This window comes from Podarcis cretensis (genome assembly GCF_951804945.1).
Source record: "Podarcis cretensis genome assembly, chromosome: 14".
Taxonomy (NCBI): domain Eukaryota; kingdom Metazoa; phylum Chordata; class Lepidosauria; order Squamata; family Lacertidae; genus Podarcis; species Podarcis cretensis.
Window position 1 is genome coordinate 49,238,330 of NC_137183.1, and position 19,661 is coordinate 49,257,990.

General features: G+C 46.7%; 2 protein-coding genes across 7 annotated transcripts in view; one reads left to right on the plus strand and one right to left on the minus strand.

Annotated features, from left to right (window-relative positions):
* Positions 1-945, plus strand: part of FLII (FLII actin remodeling protein) — a 59,108-nt gene extending 58,163 nt beyond the window's left edge. Inside the window, exon 30 of the mRNA XM_079953674.1 lies at positions 31-945. Within this exon, the coding sequence (XP_079809800.1) occupies positions 31-165 (135 nt within the window). The 3' untranslated portion in view covers positions 166-945. The remainder of the gene's footprint in view (positions 1-30) is intronic.
* Positions 946-2,038: 1,093 nt separating this feature from the next.
* LLGL1 (LLGL scribble cell polarity complex component 1) overlaps positions 2,039-19,661 on the minus strand; it is an 85,675-nt gene continuing 68,052 nt past the window's right edge. For all 6 annotated transcript variants that reach the window (XM_079953700.1, XM_079953699.1, XM_079953698.1 and 3 more), the window contains exons 14-23: positions 18,689-18,981; positions 17,152-17,305; positions 15,831-15,984; positions 14,693-14,976; positions 13,771-14,035; positions 12,206-12,320; positions 10,898-10,992; positions 7,716-7,839; positions 6,823-6,902; positions 2,039-5,481 (exon numbers count right to left, since the gene is read on the minus strand). In XM_079953700.1, coding sequence (XP_079809826.1) covers positions 6,824-6,902; positions 7,716-7,839; positions 10,898-10,992; positions 12,206-12,320; positions 13,771-14,035; positions 14,693-14,976; positions 15,831-15,984; positions 17,152-17,305; positions 18,689-18,981 — 1,563 coding nt within the window. In that variant the 3' untranslated portion in view covers positions 2,039-5,481; position 6,823. The remainder of the gene's footprint in view (positions 5,482-6,822; positions 6,903-7,715; positions 7,840-10,897; positions 10,993-12,205; positions 12,321-13,770; positions 14,036-14,692; positions 14,977-15,830; positions 15,985-17,151; positions 17,306-18,688; positions 18,982-19,661) is intronic.

The window sequence follows — 19,661 nt, forward strand, 5'->3', positions numbered from 1 at the left end:
CCTCTGAACTTCCCTCCGTTTTCTCTACAGGTATACATCCAGCACATGCGGTCGAAGGACACAGCTCACCCGCGGAAACTGCGCCTGGTTCGGAAAGGCAACGAACCACCTGCCTTCACCCGCTGCTTCCATGCCTGGAGCGTTTTCCGGAAGCCTCCAGCCTAAGCCACTCGCTGATGGTGGTGGCCTCTCCATGGGACTCTATTTCACCTGCTGGACCTCAGTGCTCAAGTAGGGGCAGTACAGCTGTATCCTGTTGTTTTTAAGACCAGCTGATTGGACAAAATGTTACTGGAGGAGGAGCTAGAATTTGCCCCTCCCCTTTTAAAGAAACAGCACCAGCCTATTAAGCTCCCCACCCCCCCTTTACAAACCACTTTTCACCTAAATTTTTCTCTCTCCTCACCACCTTGGGGCAGTGAAATAGATGCTGCCTGGACCCACTCTTGCGAAAACATTGCCGCTGGGGCTCTTCCTACAGCTACAGCATCACTATGTTGTTTTCCCACTTGCACAGAGATCTTTTTTATATATAGTATATTTAACAGAACGCACGTGAGCTGTGACTTCTTATTCTGCTCTTTGAGAGCACTGCAGCCTGGACCCAGTTTGAAGTCTGTAACAGCAACCTCTCTCCTGCAAATGGATGGCCTGTCTCTTTTTGAAGCAAGTTGTGCGAGGCTGGGCAGAGGAGCGAGACGACTGGCGCCTTCAACTTGGGCAAAAGAGTTTGCAGTGCACTTAAAAGACTTCAGGAAAAACCGTGACGGAGAAGTCCATTTTAAAAATCAGATAAAATAAAATCGAGTTTATTGCTTTTAAAAGTTGTTATCTGCTGCTAGACCTCATGGATGCAAAAAATGTCTCCTTTGAAATGTATGGTGACTTGTGCATTTTGAGGAAAAGGCAGGCATACCTTTTATCTATATAAAACCTACCATGCAATCGCTGCAGTTGTCCTTTTATAGGTTAGTATCTTGCAGAATTCCTGTACGGGAGGAGGAAATTGTGGATATTTTACATTCATGTTTTGGTGACTGGCCTGGTCTTTCATAATATTGCTTATTTCCAGCAGAGTAGCATTTTAAAGTGTTGCCCCCTTTACACTGAATTTTCTGTGTCAGCACGGGAGAACCTTTTCAGCTGCAAAAGCTTTCCCCCACCCCAAAAAGGATTTGGCCTGTTCTAGGTCATGTCCATGCTAATCTCCATCTATTATAAGGTGGGTCCTTAATCTGCTTGGCTCTTCAGTGGGTGCGGCAAACAGCCTCTAACCTAAGCGGGACATGAGACGACTTCCACCATTTCAAAGCCACCCTTGTTCGCCCCCTTCAGAAGGCAGGAAGTTCCCACTGCCTTCTTCCTCCCTGTACCGGGGACTGGCAGCAGCAGTTTCACCCCAGTCCTTTGTGGGGCTGACACTGTTTGTTCCTCCTTCCGCTTTTCAACATCACGACGTGTCTGTATAATCACGAAGTTTGGCTGCTGATACATCACAACGTAGGAAAGCTGATATCGCCCAGGCCTACCTGGGACCGATGGGAGTTCAAAACTTATCAGGAGGGCATCAGGCAGAGAGAAACCCAGAGCTCTGGCTAGGTCTGTGACCTCGAATGGCAGCAACTATCCTGTGAAATGGGGCCGGGGAACTGGATCCTTTTTGTCCCACCTATCAGTGGCCTGACATCATGATTCAGGGTGCGTTTGAACATGGCTGTCTGCACATTCCACTCGCTTAGCTGTTCTGTGATGTTTTCCCATTGCTATTGCATCACTCCCATCTGGAAGGGCACCCTAGCACAACAAAACATGAGACCTAAAAAATAAAACAGAATGTTTTTGGCATAAGCAGCTGCAGGATTTTCTGCAGGGACCTACAGGTTATGAATGGACTGGAAACCAAGCTGTATATTGTGAATGCTTTGCAGACACAAATCAGTATTGATCACATTTAGCTTCCTCCAATACCATCACGGGCACAAAGTCATCATGAACCCACAATTAACAGGGAACCTGGAACAACAAGCCACACATAAGCTTAAGATATTATTAAATGCTTTATTTTTTTCCATTATTAAAAACCTGTATTAATAACTAAACAATGCTAAATCCGTCATCTGAGCAAAACAAAGAAGGTCCCAACAGAGAGGGTACATTCTACCAAGGAAACTAACCCCCCCAAAACTCCCTTCCACAATTAAGTCTGCCAAAATAAAAAAAAAAATTAAGACACACAATGGCACGTTTCCACTATAGAACTCCGCTCTGTCATCCGCTCACAAACATGCGCACCCGTGCAAAATCACACACTCTCACATGCACGCCTGGGTTTTGGGGGGAGGGGGCGAGGAATCAAACCGTACCAAAAAAACAAAAAAAAAAGTCTGACAAAGAGTTTCGTGTAACGTCATTATCAAGAGGCAACGTCTGGGCATTAAGCAGCGAGGAAATGATCCCACGCATGGAACAGACAGCCACAATCTAAGGCAGAGCCCGCACTATTTTAAGACTTAATACCAGCTTTCGCCAACTTGGTACCTTCCAGATATTCTGGACTACCAACTCCCAGCAACCCCAGTTGGAGAAAGCTGCTCCATCTTCCAGGCCTGAGCCAGCGTCTGTACCTGTCCGAGACCCAATTTTACAAATATATATAATGGCTGGCTCCCCTTCTCTCCCACTTGGCCAAACTTTTCTTGGCACTAAAATGTCAGCGGTGGGAACAAAAAACGAGGAAACAACTCATACTGTAAGACCTCAGCGAAAGAAGAAAGAAACAAAACAAGCCAAGACCTGAACTCAGCGCTTCGTCGCTGCAAAGGTTACCTTGGCCACAAGACAGGCTGCAAAGGCCAGAGCTTCTGCCAGCAGGAGGTAATGCCAAAGAAACACAGGTAAGAGATGACTGCTTATTAAAGCAGAGGTAGAGGAGGAAATTCTGAGCCTTCCAAGTGTTTGCTGGGCTGCAATGTCCATCATTCTCGAGCAAGGGCCATGCTGGATGATGGGAATTGGAGTGCAACAACATCTCGAGGGATGCTGGTTCCCCACCCCTATATTAAAGGCTGACTGACACAATCCCACCCACCTGCCTCCTAAGAAACACAGGCAAAGGAAGAGGGGTAAGTCCAGGCTTGGCCCCTTGCAAGATGCAGCTGGATGTTTCAGGTGGCTCACCCAAAAACAGACGAGCACGGCATGCGTTAGTCATTGCATGCAACCATCTCCAAATCCATTCTCCAAAAATCCTCAAAGCGGATTACAAAAATCCAGGGCCAGGGGCTGGGAAGAGAGTCCCACCTTTCGACACAAATAAGGTCCTACAGATTTCCAGCATCCCACTGCTTGGCTGGAAAAGAAAGGCTGCCTTTTAATAGCAAAACAGGATTTGGCAGCTGTTTTCAGAGGGTGGCCTGCAGCTGGTGACTTGGAGCCCTTTCGAGTTCAGGATTCATAAATAAATGAAAATGTGACACGAGGGACAGAATCAGATGGGGGAAGCAAGGCGTCGCAGCCTCTCTGCCCGACAGATGCACAGAAGATGCTTGGGCTCTCCAGATGTTGATGGACCACAACTTCCATCATCCCTGAGCATGCTGGCTGGACATCTGGAAGGCACAGATTCCCCTCTCTCTGTTAAGGGGGGAGATTTTAAGAGGCGGCAAAAGGAGGAGACAAGGAGTAAATAATAACACACTAGGCAAAAAAAAAAAAAAAAAAAAAAAACAGATCTAGCTGCTTGTGTTAAACTCACTGGCTTCAAACACCAGTGCATGATCATAACTCTCGCCAACCAACCAGCAGAAATAAAATGTAATAAAGGTGTTACAACAGGGCCACGTGTGAATAGCAGTACACTTTTGAACCTGCCGCCAAAGTCTCACGGCATACTAGCCTGCTTCCTAAACCCACCTGAAGATCACTCGGCAAGAAATAATATGCATGTCATCTGAGTTTTTTGCCACCTCATTGCTCCGTAGGCGGGTCACAGGGCTGGCATCAAACAGAAGGTGTCAAAATTAGCAAGCCAAATTTTCAGGAAGGAAGTTGCCACCTTGTGGTAATAACTGGACCCAATGCTCCTTGGGTTGGGGTGTGTGTGAACCTGTGACCCTCCAAATATTGCTTGACTCTTAACTCCCAGCAGCCAGCAAGGCCAAGGGTCAGGGGTGATGGGAAATGTCGTGTCACAACACCTTGAAGGCCATCCTTTCAGATAAGGCTGAGAAAGCAAATGGCAGAGCTCCTAAAGAGCACTGAGGTGTGAGATGCAAACACTTGTACTTTATGAGTTCCATATTTCTAGTGTCCATGTACCTCTCCTCCTTCCCCCCATCCTAAAAAAATGCACAGTTCCTAGAAAAGGAGGATCATGGGACGCCATCAAACAGGAGACGCAGGAAATTCACTCGGACGTTTTCTTATTCGGTGCGAAGCTTGCAGCCATGCAGAGATAACAAGAGCTCTCTTGAGCGGCTGGTTAGAACTTCAACCACATGGAGGGAAGATGTGCAGCTGCAGGTGGGTTTCCTCGTAGATCTGTTTCCCAAAAACCTGCCTCTTGCGCACCCAATTTGTACAGCTGCACCGCTGAAAAAAAGCCCTTCTGCCCAGCTAGACAAAATGTTCTCTGCAAGCCAAGAACAAAATAACAACTTTCTGCCAGTATTACAAAAGAATTTCTTCAGGTTGGGCTCTTCTCCAAAGAGTTCCCCACTAGCACCACAGAAGTGGGAGGCATTTTGCCATAAGATCAAGGCCTGTTTTCCCCAGCTGGCTGATGCAAGAAGTTGCCAGAAGTAGGGTGGGATGGGGTGGAAAAGCTCTCAGAAAAAAGGAGAATCTGGAAGTATGTAAACAGAGCAATTCAGCCACTCGATCCCAAGAGGTTTCAGAGAGGTGTACCAGGAAGCAGAAACAAAACCATCCGTCAAGTGTGTCTGTATATATCTAAAAAGGCTCCTTTTTCGTGCAAAGTTTGATGCTGATACCTCGGCCAAAGAGAGAGGCTGGTTCAGTCTTGGTGGGATCCTGACGCCACAGGCAGGCCCCTCCCATGCGCCCACTTTGTGTCTCGTTTTTGCCTTATTAGAAAAAGGTTTTAAGAGTTTTAGTGTGTGTTTTTTGTGCAACGGAAGAGACAACTTGGTCCTGTCGAAGAGGTTGGCACATTTTCCTTTTCTTCATTTTTTTTCTAAAAGAAGAAGTTGGTGATTGCAAACTTGGGAGAGGTACCGAGGAAGAGGTGATAGGGGAGACCCCCCAGCACGAAGAAATCTTCCTCATGAGTCCACTTCCAGGCCGTGCAGTAGAAAAATGTTATGACTCTTTGTAATTAAGAAAAAGGAAGAAAATGCAGAACAGGGTCTCTGGAAGGAGAGGAATAGGAAAGACCAATGGTCTGTTACCACACTGTCAAAGGTCTTTTGTCCCTGGGGGGTGTCGAGCGCCAAAACAGGCCAGTGGAATCTCGTGTAGTCTCTGCAGAAGGAACACAGAATTATGAGCTGGATACTCTGCAACTAGACACATCCACTTACAAAACTTCAGTTTCCTTATTTTGAAAAGCCTACACTCTCTGCCTAGTTTTCAAGTTGCCTAGTAAAAACTCAAAACACTGCAATGGAAATAAAATGAATAAGAAACTCAATCAGTAGGATCAAAACGTTATCCAAACCTAGAGTTGCCATACATCTGGAATTTCCCAGATTTTTGTCTGGGAAAATCCGGATGTACGGCAGAAAAGGGCATTTTTTGGCAGAAAAGAAGCTCGACCATTTTGGGCAAAACTAAAAAAATCTCAACAATGCTGCCAAAAAACGTTTTTCTTTTCACTGTTTGAAATTTGGCAACCCTATCCAAACCTGCATTAGGTTTAAGTCAAATTGGCGGTGCAAAATTTGCTCTGCTGCTGTTAACCGAAAGAGGGTTACATGCAGGCAGGCACACCATTAAGTCATATGGCAGTGAGTCACCTGACTGCCATATGACTTCAGGGACATGTCACGTGATGTCAGGCGTTTCCCATTAAGGGCAGCAAAGATTCCCGTTGCAGCTGCAAAGGAAGAACCTGCCTTTGCCGCCACCGCTGGTGTCAGGTGTGGGAAAGGCGAAGGGGTTTCACCCAAAATGGACTCCCGGGTCAAATCCAGGGGACTTGCAGGTCTAATGTGGTTTCTTTCTTGCCACTGATCTATGCTAAGCCCTGAAGTCTAAACCAGAACCCCCATTCTGCTCAGACCCCTCAACCTTATCCTCGGAAAACAAAAATAGGCTTAAAAATTATGTAGGCAAGACCTAGAATCATAGAGTTGGAAGAGACCACAAGGGCCATCGAGTCCAACCCCCTGCCAAGCAGGAAACACCATCAGAGCACTCCTGACATATGGTTGTCAAGCCTCTGCTTAAAGACCTCCAAAGAAGGAGACTCCACCACACTCCTTGGCAGCAAATTCCACTGTCGAACAGCTCTTACTGTTAGGAAGTTCTTTCTAATGTTTAGGTGGAATCTTTTTTCTTGTAGTTTGGAACCATTGCTCCGTGTCCGCTTCTCTGGAGCAGCAGAAAACAACCTTTCTCCCTCCTCTATGTGACATCCTTTTATATATTTGAACATGGCTATCATATCACCCCTTAACCTCCTCTTCTGCAGGCTAAACATGCCCAGCTCCCTTAGCCGTTCCTCATAAGGCATCGTTTCCAGGCCTTTGACCATTTTGGTTGCCCTCCTCTGGACACGTTCCAGTTTGTCAGTGTCCTTCTTGAACTGTGGTGCCCAGAACTGGACACCAGTTCTGACTCTTTCCTCTTCACAGGACGTACCTCATTTGATCAAGATCCCTGGGGAACGAGCCTCATCCTCATTTATGTTCCTCAGATTTCTCTCTGCTTCCTCCGATGGCCTGCGAGAGATCAGGATTTTAACATTATTTATTTAAAATGTTTTCAGTCTGCGCTTTTGCCTCACAGAACCCAGGGCATGGCAGAGATGGTTATCATTTTGTCCCTAGCATTTGGGGATATGCTATCGCTGAACAAGGAGATTTTCCTCTCAGTATCCAAATCAGGGGAACCAAGCATTACGCATTATCACCGTAACATTTTTTTAAATAGAAAAAAGGCATTTTAAACTAAATAACAATCACTGGAATGGTTTGTTTAGGTTTACTCCTCGTCCATTTCACAGATTTTAAGGAGAAGTTATCAGGTCTTCCTATCACCATGCCATGTAGTTTAGATATAGATAGATGAATAGAGATATATTATTTAGAACATTTGTACCCCACTCTTCAGCCAAAAAGGCCCCCAGGGCAGCTTACATACAATCAAAACAAGGTGGCTTACAATCTGAAAAAACCCATGACACACAAGGGGAAAGGGACAGGGACGGAAGAGGAAAAACCAAAACCCTGACACCAATTTCTAAACAGTTGTTCCTCTATTGACAAGCTGGCACAGTTCAGGGGCTGGGCTTTTGGATAAGCTGATGGGAGCTAGCCAGGGATAGCTCAGTCAGCATGAGACTCTTAATCTGAGGGCCGTGGGTTCAAGCCCCATGTTGGGCAAAAGTTTCCTGCATGGTAGGAGGTTGGACTAGATGACCCTTGGTGCCCCTTCCAACTCTACAATTCTGTGATTGATTCTCTCCCTCCCACAGAGGCAGTCCGATGGAATGGCTAGATAGAGATAGGTCTAAGATAAGGGTAGAGATTTACGCCAAGTAATCCTTCACTTCCTCAGCGGTGATGTCTCCGGTGGTATCCAGTGGGGTGTCAATGCTGTTATTGGGTGAATCCACTGGCGTTGGAGAGAAAGAAGCTTGGTGTTCATCCGGAGACCCTGAGGGTTGGAGAAAGGGGGAAGAACCTTAGAGGAGCGCTGACAGATCAGAATAAAGGCCTGTGCATCTCCTCTAGCCTTCTGTCCTCACCATACGGCCATTAGCAGAAACTCACAAACAACAACAACCCATCTGGTTGGGTTTCCCCAGTCACTCTGGGCAGCTCCCAACAGAATACAGTGGTACCTCGGGTTGCATACGCTTCAGGTTACATACGCTTCAGGTTACAGACTCCAATAACTCAGAAATAGTACCTCGGGTTAAGAACTTTGCTTCAGGATGAGAATAGAAATCGTGCTCCGGCAGTGAGGCAGCAGCAGGAGGCCCCATTAGCTAAAGTGGTGCTTCAGGTTAAGAACAGTTTCAGGTTAAGAACAGACCTCCGGAACGAATTAAGTATTTAACCCGAGGTACCACTGTATTAAAAACACGATAAAATATCAAACATTAAAAACTTCCCTAAACAGGGCTGCCTTCAGATGTCTTCTAAAAGTCAGATAGTTTTATCTCCTTGACATCTGGTGAGAGGGCGTTCCACAGGGCAGGTGCCACCACCCAGAAGGCCCTCTGCCTGGTTCCCTGTAGCTTTACTTCTCACAGTAAGGGAACCACCAGAAGGCCCTTGGAGCTGGACCTCAGTGTCCAGGCAGAACAATGTGAGTGGAGACGCTCCTTCAGGTATACTAGGCCTAGGCCGTTTAGGGCTTTAAAGGTCAGCACCAACACTTTGAATTGTGCTCAGAAACATACTGGGAGCCAATGTAGGTCTTTCAAGACCGGTGTTATATGGTCTCGGCGGCCACTCCCAGTCACCAGTCTAGCTGTCGCATTCTGGATTAGTTGTAGTTTCCGGGTCACTTTCAAAGGTAGCCCCACGTAGAGCGCATTGCAGTAGTCCAAGCGGGAGATAACCAAAGCATGCACCACTCTGGCGAGACAGTCCGCGGGCAGGCAGGGTCTCAGCCTGCGTACCAGGTGGAGCTGGTAGACAGCTGCCCCGGACACAGAACTCACCTGCGCCTCCATGGACAGCTGTGAGTCCAAAATGACTCCCAGGCTGCGCACCTGGTCCTTCAGGGGCACAGTTTACCCCAAACAAGACCTGAGCACCACAGGGCTCTCCCAGCAGCTGACATTCAGAGAGCAGAGAGCACAGACATATCCCCTAGGAAGCAGCAGCAGGTCTGCACCTTAGCAGTCAGCATCATCTTAGAAAATCAAACCATCTGTTGTCTTCCATTGAGCACTTTGTTGATGGACCATTTACTAGAAAGGGCAAGCCACAATGCCCCGATACATCGCTTTTTGTTTCGTTTTTAATTGCACAGAGTAGTCTTCCGTCAAATAAAGTATCTCCAGAGCGGGAGTGGACAAACTTTTTCAAGCCAGAGGGGCCGCATTCAAGGATGGCCAACTGTCCGAGGGCCACATGCCAGTGGTGTTTTGAGGACAAAATGGCCACCAAACACACACTCAGATGTCTGAATCACCACATACACACATACATAGATAGGCATAGGTACAGTGGTGCCTCGCAAGACAAAATTAATCCGTTCCGTGAGGCTCTTCGTCTAGCAGTTTTTTCGTCTTGCGAAGCAAGCCCATTGACAGCTTAGCGGATTAGCGCTATTAGCGGTTTAGCGGCTTTTAGCGATCAGCTGTTAAGCGGCTTATCAGCGGATCAGCTGATAAGCGGCTTAGGAAAAGGGGGGGAAAGGGGAAAAACCCCGCAGGAACTCGCAAGACATTTTCGTCTTGCGAAGCAAGCCCATAGAGAAATTTGTTTTGCGAAGCACCTCCAAAACGGAAAACCCTTTCGTCTAGCGGGTTTTCCGTCTTGCGAGGCGTTCGTCTTGCGGGGCACCACTGTATATACAGGCCCACAATTGCAGCACTGGGTCAACACAAGGGGTTTCAGTCTTTCATCTCACCTCAGCGCTGTGAGGGGGAAGATGGGCTCTGACTGGCTACTAATAAGAAAAAAACAGGCTTTGTGGACCTGATCAGGCCTCTGGACTCGCCAGCCCCACTTTGGGCCATTCACACCATATATTTAAAGCTCAATGGTCCCTCTTTATGTTTGCAACTACAGCAGCTCGAAGTTGATATGCCCAGAGGTGGAAAGAGGGTATAATGCCAACAAAGGAAGAGTGGCAGATGGAAGTGGTAAAATATACAGAAATGAATAGAATAGAATAAGAGATTGAGATGAGAGAGAGAGAGAGAGAGAGAGAGAGAGAGAGAGAAGATTGGAAAGGTTTCGTAGATAACTTTTTAATATGCTTATGGTAATTTCCCAAGTAAACAGGAACAGAGTAAATTCACCCGTAGTGACTTATGGAGAACTAGAAAATGAAAAGACAGGGATTCATTGTAATATGTAGTGGAAAAGAAAATCGTGAAGTGAACCATGGAAAGTGGAGGGATGTTGAAATTAAATGTGTAATTGGCATTTGGACAATCATTCATTGTTCTTATTGTAAAATGAAAATGATAAATAATTTTAAAAACCACAAATAAATAAAGCACTATACCATTTTAAAACAGTTATGGCTTTCCCCAAAGAATTCTAGAAGCTGTAGTTTCTTCAGGGTGCTGAGAGTTGTTTTGCGGACCCCCCTGTTGCCCCAACAGAGCTACGATTCCCAGTGTGATTTAACCATAAATCCCTTTTTCCCAGGGAACTCTGGGAATTGTAGTTCTGTGAGGGAAACAACTTTCAGCACCCTTAATAAGCAACATTTCCCACAATTCCTCAGGGGACGCCATGGCTGTTTAAAGCACTGCCATAGCGCTTTGCATGTATGGTGCAGGCGTGACTCTAGAGAAATGAAACTTCTTACAAAAACTTGCAATTTTCTCAAAGAGTGGAATTCACATTTTTCAGTGGAAAAAGACTGGTGAGGATAAAGGAGTTTTGAAACCGAGAGTTTTAACTTTCCCCTCAAGCTATTGGGAAAGGTTACATCAGAACTGCAGCAATGGTGGCAAAATCAGAAGAAGCCATTTTGTTCACTATTCCCTGATATTGATTAGGAAATCGGGCCGTTCCCTTACGGTCGCTGCTGGCAAGGGAATGGCTGGCTTCTGATCCTTGGAGGACGTGAGTCCCGTTGGCCTGGTTCAGTTTCGGCGTTGCTGTGAAGTTGTTCCTGAAATGACAAGGGAGCAGCCTTTATTGTCACCAGGCTGGACATGACATTGTTCAGACAATTAGTTAATAGCACGGTTTAAAATCAAAATAGCAATGGTGAGGGACCCCTCAAGCAAAAAGTAACTATGGTATGAAGGGAGGAAAGGCAGGCTTTAAACTGGGAGACAGGAAGAGTTTTCGTCTCAGGGACCGCATCCTTTCTTCAGCAACATTTCGGGGGCCACATTCCGCTGGTGGGCGGGGATAGAGGGGGAAGTGGGTGGGGCCAAATGCAAAGTGGGTGGAGCAAGAGGTGATTTCTTCCCTCCGTACAAGGTGGTACATCCCACCCAACAAAAATTGAGACTCTTCAGCCTCCATTCAGGAAAGTGAGAGGCATTAGGTAAAGGCCCCTGGACGGTTAAGTCCAGTCAAAGGCGACTATGGAGTTGCAGCGCTCATCTCGCTTTCAGGCTGAGGGAGCCGGTGTTTGTCCACAGACAGCTTTCCGGGTAATGTGGCCAGCATGACTAAACCACTTCTGGTGCAACAGGACAACGTGACGAGTGCCAGAACGCACGGAAATGCCATTTACCTTCCCGCCACAGTGGTACCTATTTATCTACTTGCACTGGCGTGCTTTCAAACTGCTAGGTTGGCAGGAGCTGGGACAGATCAATTGTCAACCGTGCAGACTTCGCAACGCCTCTGGTTTGCAACTGAGGGTCAACGTTTTAACATGCATGCTGCTCTCTCTGTCTATAGCCAAGGTTGTGTTTACTGCACGCGAAGGAACAACAAACATCTGATCACGACAGCAAAGACAATAAAAATCTTCTGCAATGAGGCACACCAAATCCTGCAGCCTGCACAAGATATGCAAATTGAACAGTCTTGTGTGATTTCTTCCCCTTCGGTGTTAACTGATTTCTATAACTCAACACTTCCAAGCATCTTCCTCTGCTGCTTTAAGGACTAGAAACTTGACTCTCTTTTTTAAAAAGGATCCAAGATTCTCAGGAAGCAGAATTCTGTGCCCGCTGCAGTTCAGCAAAGCAACAGCAACGTGACTGTATACACTAAACTTCCCCTTCAGGTTTGCAGACAGCCCAGCTATGTATAAAACAAGTTTTTGCCTCCACCATGAAATATTTTGCCTGCACGTGAAGTCACAGTGGTACCCCAATCATTTCCTTCAAAGCCACTGTTGCTGCTTAAAGAGCTGCACTTACCCGAGGCAGGTGGAGTCGTGCACACGGCTCGTGTCCAGCCCACACAGTGGCTCCGTGATATTCCTGGTGCTCAGGGAGAATCGCTCGAACTCCGACGGAGAGATCAAATAGAAGCCTGGAAAGAGAGATGGGGGAGCCAACACTGATCAGTCTCTGTTCCCGATGAGAGTCACGTGGCCCCACCAGCAGAATCCACTTCCCTTAATACACCGACTGTAGGTTTTCCTTCCGGTTTTATGAGTAAACAGGACAGCTTTTATTGCAGCGCACTGATCTTTTTAAAAAAAATCTGACTGTTAAAATGAAAGCGTTCACAACTGAAATGATTGGGAAATGATACATGAGTTGAAAAAAATGTTTAAAATAACCTTTTCTAAAAAAAACCCCCAAAGCCTTTCTTTTAAGAATTCTAAGTGCCAAAATCCCAAGAGAGCAGAAAGGACTATTTATGTATGCAACCACGGCTGTGTGGATGTTATTGGCCCAGAGAAGGAAAGAAGATAAAGCCCCTACCAGAGAAGAATGGCAGATTACTGTAAATTGATGGATTATGCCAAAATGGCTTAAGATGACCGGAAGAATCAGAGATCAGGAATACCAAAGTTTTAATAAGGAATGGGGGAAATTTACAATTTATCTTAAAAACCATTGCAAGCAGCTAAAATCTTTGTAGGATTGGAATAACACTTGGACATAGTGGAGATGTAAAAGATTTGGATTATCATAAAAGATGCAGGAGGAAATGATTGACAATAGGACCCACGAAGGGAAGGAGGGAAATCCAGGAGATTCCTTGAATCGTTGTTTTATTGTTGTATGTTGGATATGTGATTGTAAAACTTCAATCTGAAAAACCAAATAAATCCCAAAAGATAAAAATAAAAAGAGTGTTCACAACTGCGATGGCTTGGGCTGATAGGAGTTGGAAGTCCAGAATATCTGGAAGGCTGCTTCAACCTAAACAGCCCCAACCCCTTCACCTGCTCCAACTCTTTGATCACCCCGGTCTAACTTGCCCCACCCCAGGGGCAAGTTCTCAATCTGCTTTTTTTTAGCTCTAACTAGCTCAACCCCTAGGGATGCAGGTGGCGCTGTGGGTTAAACCACAGAGCCTAGGACTTGCCAATCAGAAGGTCAGCAGTTCGAATTCCCGCGACGGGGTGAGCTCATGTTGCTCAGTCCCTGCTCCTGCCAACCCAGCAATTCGAAAGCACGTCAAAGTGCAAGTAGATAAATAGGTACCGCTCCGGCGGGAAGGTAAACGGCGTTTCCGTGCGCTGCTCTGGTTCGCCAGAAGCGGCTTAGTCATGCTGGCCACATGACCCGGAAGCTGTACGCCGGCTCCCTCGGCCAGTAAAGCGAGATGAGCACCGCAACCCCAGAGTCGGCCACGACTGGACCTAATGGTCAGGGGTCCCTTTACCTTTACCTTAGCTCAACCCCATAGTGCCTCAGCATTCCCAGCTTCTTCCAGGTCTCGGTGTCCCTGCCCCACGGTGCCCCCTCTTTCCCTCTGGGTCTAAGTCTTCCTCCTGCCCCACGTTGCCTCCTTGCTCCTGGCTCACCTTGCCCGTGTTTGGTGAAGACGCACGAGGCGATTCCGCTGATGTCCTCCTTCCGGATGCAGTCGTAGTGCACCTGCGGCCGCAGACCGGGCACCGTGAAGACGTGGATGTCCCCCAGGTTGGTGAGGCACGCGAGGCAGTTCTCTGCGTAGTCCTCGCACGCCACGCTCACAAAGTTCACCAGCCCCACTTTCCGTACCCGGCAGCCCTCGTGGGCCGTCAGCTTGAACTTGGTTTTGGCGCTGACTTTGGGCAGCGTGAAGACCTGGAGTGGGAGATAGCGGGAAGTGAGTGGGGTGAGGGCGCAAGGAGGACGCGCAAGGCTTTAGCCCCGCCCAGGTGAAGCTCCGCCCTCCCTGGCTCAGGAGGGAGCAGGTTCTCAGAAAACTCATTTCTTTTCTCCGAAAGAACTGCATCTTCTCTCACGTTCCCAGAAGCTCAAAGCAAAATAGCAGCCCCCTTGCCAAACTTGCAGGACAACGGCACCCACCCAGGTTTTGTTAGAATCAGCCTGGTGCCTATTGCTACTGGTAGGGCAGAAGGCGGGGAGCCCAACAGTAGGTGGCGCCAGAGAACCAGTGACAGGCAGAGCCAACCGATTCCAGTTTTGTCCTTATTCTCTTTGCTGCCATGCTCTACGAGGGCAACACTGACACAGAGGAGGTGGAGACAGAAGCAGCTGGCAGGCAGTCAATTGAGAGAGAGGGCAATGCTTTGCCTTCACTCTGAATGAGCGGTCACCTTTGGCCTTGTTCATAACTCAGCACACACACCCCTCAAAAAAAGGACTGCTGAGGACACTTTTTGTGAACCTCCCCGACTCAGCCCTCGTAAGATTGAGGTGCCAGCGGCCCCCAAGGGCACTAGATACCCAAATAACTTTCTCACACGGCTAGAGATTCTGCCCCTCCCTTGGGATTACCTTGAACTGCTCTTCTGAGGCGATGAGCACTGAATGGCTGCCCTGCATGTCGGGGGCTTTGGCCAGGTCCCGCGAGACCTCGTACGGTTCCGGCAGAGGGTTCCCCCGGCCGTCTAAGACGGCAATCGACACCACGGGCGCTCTGTGCATGAGCTGGATCTCCTTGCCCAAGACTGCCTCCACCGAGCGCTCGGAAAACTTCTCCTGCGAAGGGACCTCCAGGGCGTAGGCAAACACCGAGCCAGAGTTTGTGCCGGCCCACATGGTGGGCCCATGATGCGCAGCTGTGGGGGGGAGAGGGGAGGGGGAAGACAGGTAGTGAGAGAAGGCATCCTGCACTGAGCCGAGAGCTGGGATGGATGACCTCCCAGGTCCCTCTCAGTGCTATGATTCTAAGGGCCAAGAACCTTATTTTTGAGTTTTTATATTGCAAACCACTCTGTGATCTTTGGGTGAAGGGCAGTATAGAAATGTAATTATTATTATCAATAATAATAGTGGAGCTATAGTGGAACATAGTACAAGTCTAGCGCTCATTTCCATATTACAGTGGTCGGGTTACAAATGCTTCAGGTTACAGACGCTTCAGGTTACAGACTCCGCTAACCCAGACCTCGGGTTCAGAACTTTGCTTCAGGATAAGAACAGAAATCGTGCGGCGGCAGCAGGAGGCCCCATTAGCTAAAGTGGTGCCTCAGGTTAAGAACAGTTTCAGTTTCAGGTTCTCCGGACCTCCGGAGTGAATTAAGTTCTTAACCCAAGGTACCACTGTATTTGCAAATGGTTTTGTTTTTTCTGGAAGCAAGTAACACAAAAATGAGCACCAAAGTTGGGCTTTACTTCACTATAAGTTCCAGAAGTGGCTTTCGGATCGCATGAAAGCTCAAATATAGAACTAAGAGTTAGCGAAATGCAGTGAGAGCGGAATAAACTGCCTTTTAAACGTGGCAAGTGACCAATTCCAGGACTGATGCTGCCAGCCTTTCCCAACTAGATGCCCTTCAGGCGCTGTCAAACTACAACTCCCACCATCCCTTGCCACCAGACATGGGTGTCTGGGACTGTTGGGCAGTAGAGTCCCAACCATCCCGGACTCCGGTCCCTTTCCACCCACGTTGCAACTCTTCCTCCTCCTTACCGTCTCGGAGGAAGGTATCAGCGAAGTAGAGGCAGCGCACGACTCCCGACAACGAGTCGTCGGCCGAGCGGGGTTCAATCCGCCGCTGGACGGGGGTCATCTCCACCTCGTGGGGGCCGGGCTGCTCAGCCAGCTGGGCATTTGCCTCCTGCACCTGACGGGGGCAAGAGGGGGGCGAGGCAGATTTGTGTCAATAATAATAATAATAATAATAATAATAATAATTTTTATTTATATCCCACCCTCCCTAGCCGAAGCCGGGCTCAGAGCAGCTAACAAGAGTAAAACGATAAAACATTCTAAAATCATTTCATTATAAAATTAATTCCAATCAAATTAATTTTGCCAGAGATGAGAAAGTTAGAGTGAAGCTTCAAAAACATTTCCGTGCCACCCTGCTCTACAATATCACATTCCCCATCCATCCTCAACTATCTCCAGGACTTCCCAGTTTGGCCCTTTTTTATCTTCCATTTATTTTTTTATTCTGTTCTCCTCTTGAGACTGTTGGATTCTGACTCACCCGTGACCACTGGCCTTGTTGGCTGGGGGCCACTGGGAGTCAGTCAGAGTCCAGCAACATCCAAAGAGTTCCCCCTGATCTAGCCCAATGCTGCCTACCTTGACTGGCAGCAGTTCCCAGTATGTTTTCAAGCACAATTCAAAGTGTTGGTGCTGACCTTTAAAGCCCTAAATGGCCTCGGTCCAGTATATCTGAAGGAGCGTCTCCACCCCCATCGTTCTGCCGGGACACTGAGGTCCAGCGCCAAGGACCTTCTGGCTGCGAGAATCCAAGTTACAGGGAACCAGGCAGAGGGCCTTCTCGGTGGTGGCATCCGCCCTGTGGAACACCCTCCCAGCAGATGTCAAGGAGATAAACTACTATCTGACTTTTAGAAGACATCTGAAGGCAGCCCTCTTTAGGGAAGCTTTTTACTGTATTTTAATACTTTGTTGGAAGACGCCCAGAGTGGCTTGGAAAACCCAGTCAGATGGGCAGGGTATAAATAATAAATTATTATTATTATTATTATATATTCTCCACTCCATTTTTCGCTTTTGCCAGGCTCCTTTTCACTGGGAGATGGAGCCATTTCCCCTTTCTCCAATCAGGGCCTTTTGAGGTTCAGCCCCTTCCAAGAAGCATCTCTCCCCCAGAAACGGGTAAACCAAAAGGCTCCCTTTGCTTGCTGCTGCCACGACTACACATCAGTCCCAAAACCTCAACCTCTCTCTCCCTTCCTTCCAAACCTTTTTAGGGTTTAACCCAGAACTCGAACCCGCAGCTTTCCTAACTGGGCACGCGCCCCGGTTCACTCACCTTGCTCGAGGGGCTGCTGGTGTTGACCCTCTTCTTCCCGGACACCCTGCTCTTTCGGATCCTGCGGAAAGACTGCCGGAGAGACTTCTTCAGGGACTTCACCCGAGAAAGAGGCCCCTCCATGGCGAGGGAGTCGTTGGGGTGCAGCGTGCACCTGTTTGAGAGACAGCAGAAGGGTGGATTTGATTTAAATCAAATTGATTTATTTTATTTTATTTTTATAAATATTTATTGAAATTTTTTAAATAAATACAAAATGCAAAAATAATAAACAATATAACATGGATCATAACACGTTTTTTCAAAACTTCTTTGGACTCCCTCACGTCTCCCGCTCCCACTTACATCATTATAACCTTTTTCCAGCAATTTATCATCTTGTTTACATTCTTAAATCTCGTTCAATTAATTTAATCTAATAATTCTCCATAAATTTTATATTTTCCTCAATCTCACTTATCGTCAAATTCAAGTCTAATTCAATGGTAGGCAGTTATTTATGATCTAGCATCCTTCTTAGTCTTCTGCCAAATTACAATACTTTTGTAAATAAATCTTGAATTTCTTCCAGTCTTCTTCAACCCTCTCTTCTCCCAGGTCTAAATCAAATTGATTTAAATCACAATTTAAATCACTAGTCAGTAAGACTTCACTTAAAACATTTTTTTACAGAAAGACTCATTCTTGCTGGTATAATTTTAATATTTACAAGCAGATGAAGGTTTCATTTTTGGAATAATAAATTTTCAGAGTAGTTTTTACAGTTACAGCAGTACCTCGGGTTAAGAACTTAATTCATTCTTGGGGTCTGTTCTTAAACTGAAACTGTTCTTAACCTGAAGCACCACTTTAGCTAATGGGGGCCCCCGCTGCCGCTGCGCGATATCTGTTCTTATCCTGAAGCAAAGTTCTTAACCTGAGGTAATATTTCTGGGTTAGCAGAGTCTGTAACCTGAAGTGTATGTAACCCGAGGTACCACTGTACATCCAAAATTTCTGATTTGGTTATACTATTAGAAATACATAGATGGATAATTATGACATTATTGTGAGGTTTAATAAGTTAACTGTTAATATTAGGACAACTTTTCTGCTATACTTTATTGGAAGGAGAAAAATAATCATTTCCTCAATAACAATTGAAACAATTTATTTAACTAAAACAGTAACATTATAGCATATGTATCCATGTTTGTTAACTGATGTGGTTAAATGGTTTAAAAAAAACAAAAAAACTTAGACTGAGTTTCAGCACACACGCCAAAATTAAAACAAATCCTTATTTCCCGATGAATAGCCTTTGGACTATAATGTAACTTAAATAGAAAACTATCTTTAGAAAGATTTTTCCTCCAAAAGCCTTTTATTTTAAAAATCCCATTTAAATCAAAAAAATCTGATGCATTAGTGGGCGGCAGGTATAAAAAGGTTGACTGCCCCTGATTTATAGGGTCAAAACCAGCACTCTGAATTGAGCCCGGATACGAATTGCTTGAGGATTCAAATGAAGGTGCTTTCACCTTAAAACTCCCCCTACCTGGCCAGCACAGAGTTCCTCCGGTAGTAATCGTACACCCCGAAGCCGTGGCTGGTTCCAAAAGCCACCAGGTTCCACTCGGAGTGCAGCGTGACGGCTGTCACGGCTGCTGGGGGCATGCACTGGACGAGGATGCAGGGCTGGAAGCCCGGGGCAAAGGCAAGGGAGCCGTTCTTGGGGGCGAGGCGGTCGTGGCCCTTCCACGTGAAGCCCTCGCGGTCCTGGAGGAGGTCGACCACGGCCACGTTGATCAGGTGCTCCGACTTTTCGTCTGCGAGCTCCATCACCAGCACCTGCCACGGAGGGGGGGGGGCAGAAAGACGGGGATCAGGGACAAGAGGAAGCCGGTTCTCAGTTTCACACTGGGGGAGGGTGCGCAACGTGAGCCTATGTCACAGGAGCAGTCACTGCATAGTCACCAATCACACAGTCCAAAGATGGGACTAATGCTTTATTAGCAAACATGCAACCTCCACACACTTGGCTGAGTGTCAGGCCTAATGAGCACAGCAGCTGGTTCTCCTTTGTTTTGTTTTATTTGTATATAATTTTTATTAAATTTTCTGTTTTACAATATAAAATACCCATTTAAACATCCTTAAAATATCAATGACTTCCCTTCTCTCTTTCCATGGTTCATTTAGTACAGGCAAACTCGGCCCTCCAGATGTTTTGGGACTTCAAATCCCATCATCCCTGACCACTGGTCCTTTTAGCTAGGGATGGGAGTTGTAGTCCCAAAACATCTGGAGGGCCGAGTTTGCCTATGCCTGATTTAGCATATCATAAATTCCTGCAAATTTTACAAAAATTAAACAATTATTGCATCCACCAAATCTTATTTACACTGTTGAACTCATCTTAATGTTGCCAGTGTTTCCAAGTGTACACAATTTCCCCCCATATATTCAATAAATGTTTTCCAATCTTCTCTAAATGTATGTTCTTCTTGTTCTCCTATTCTATATGTTAA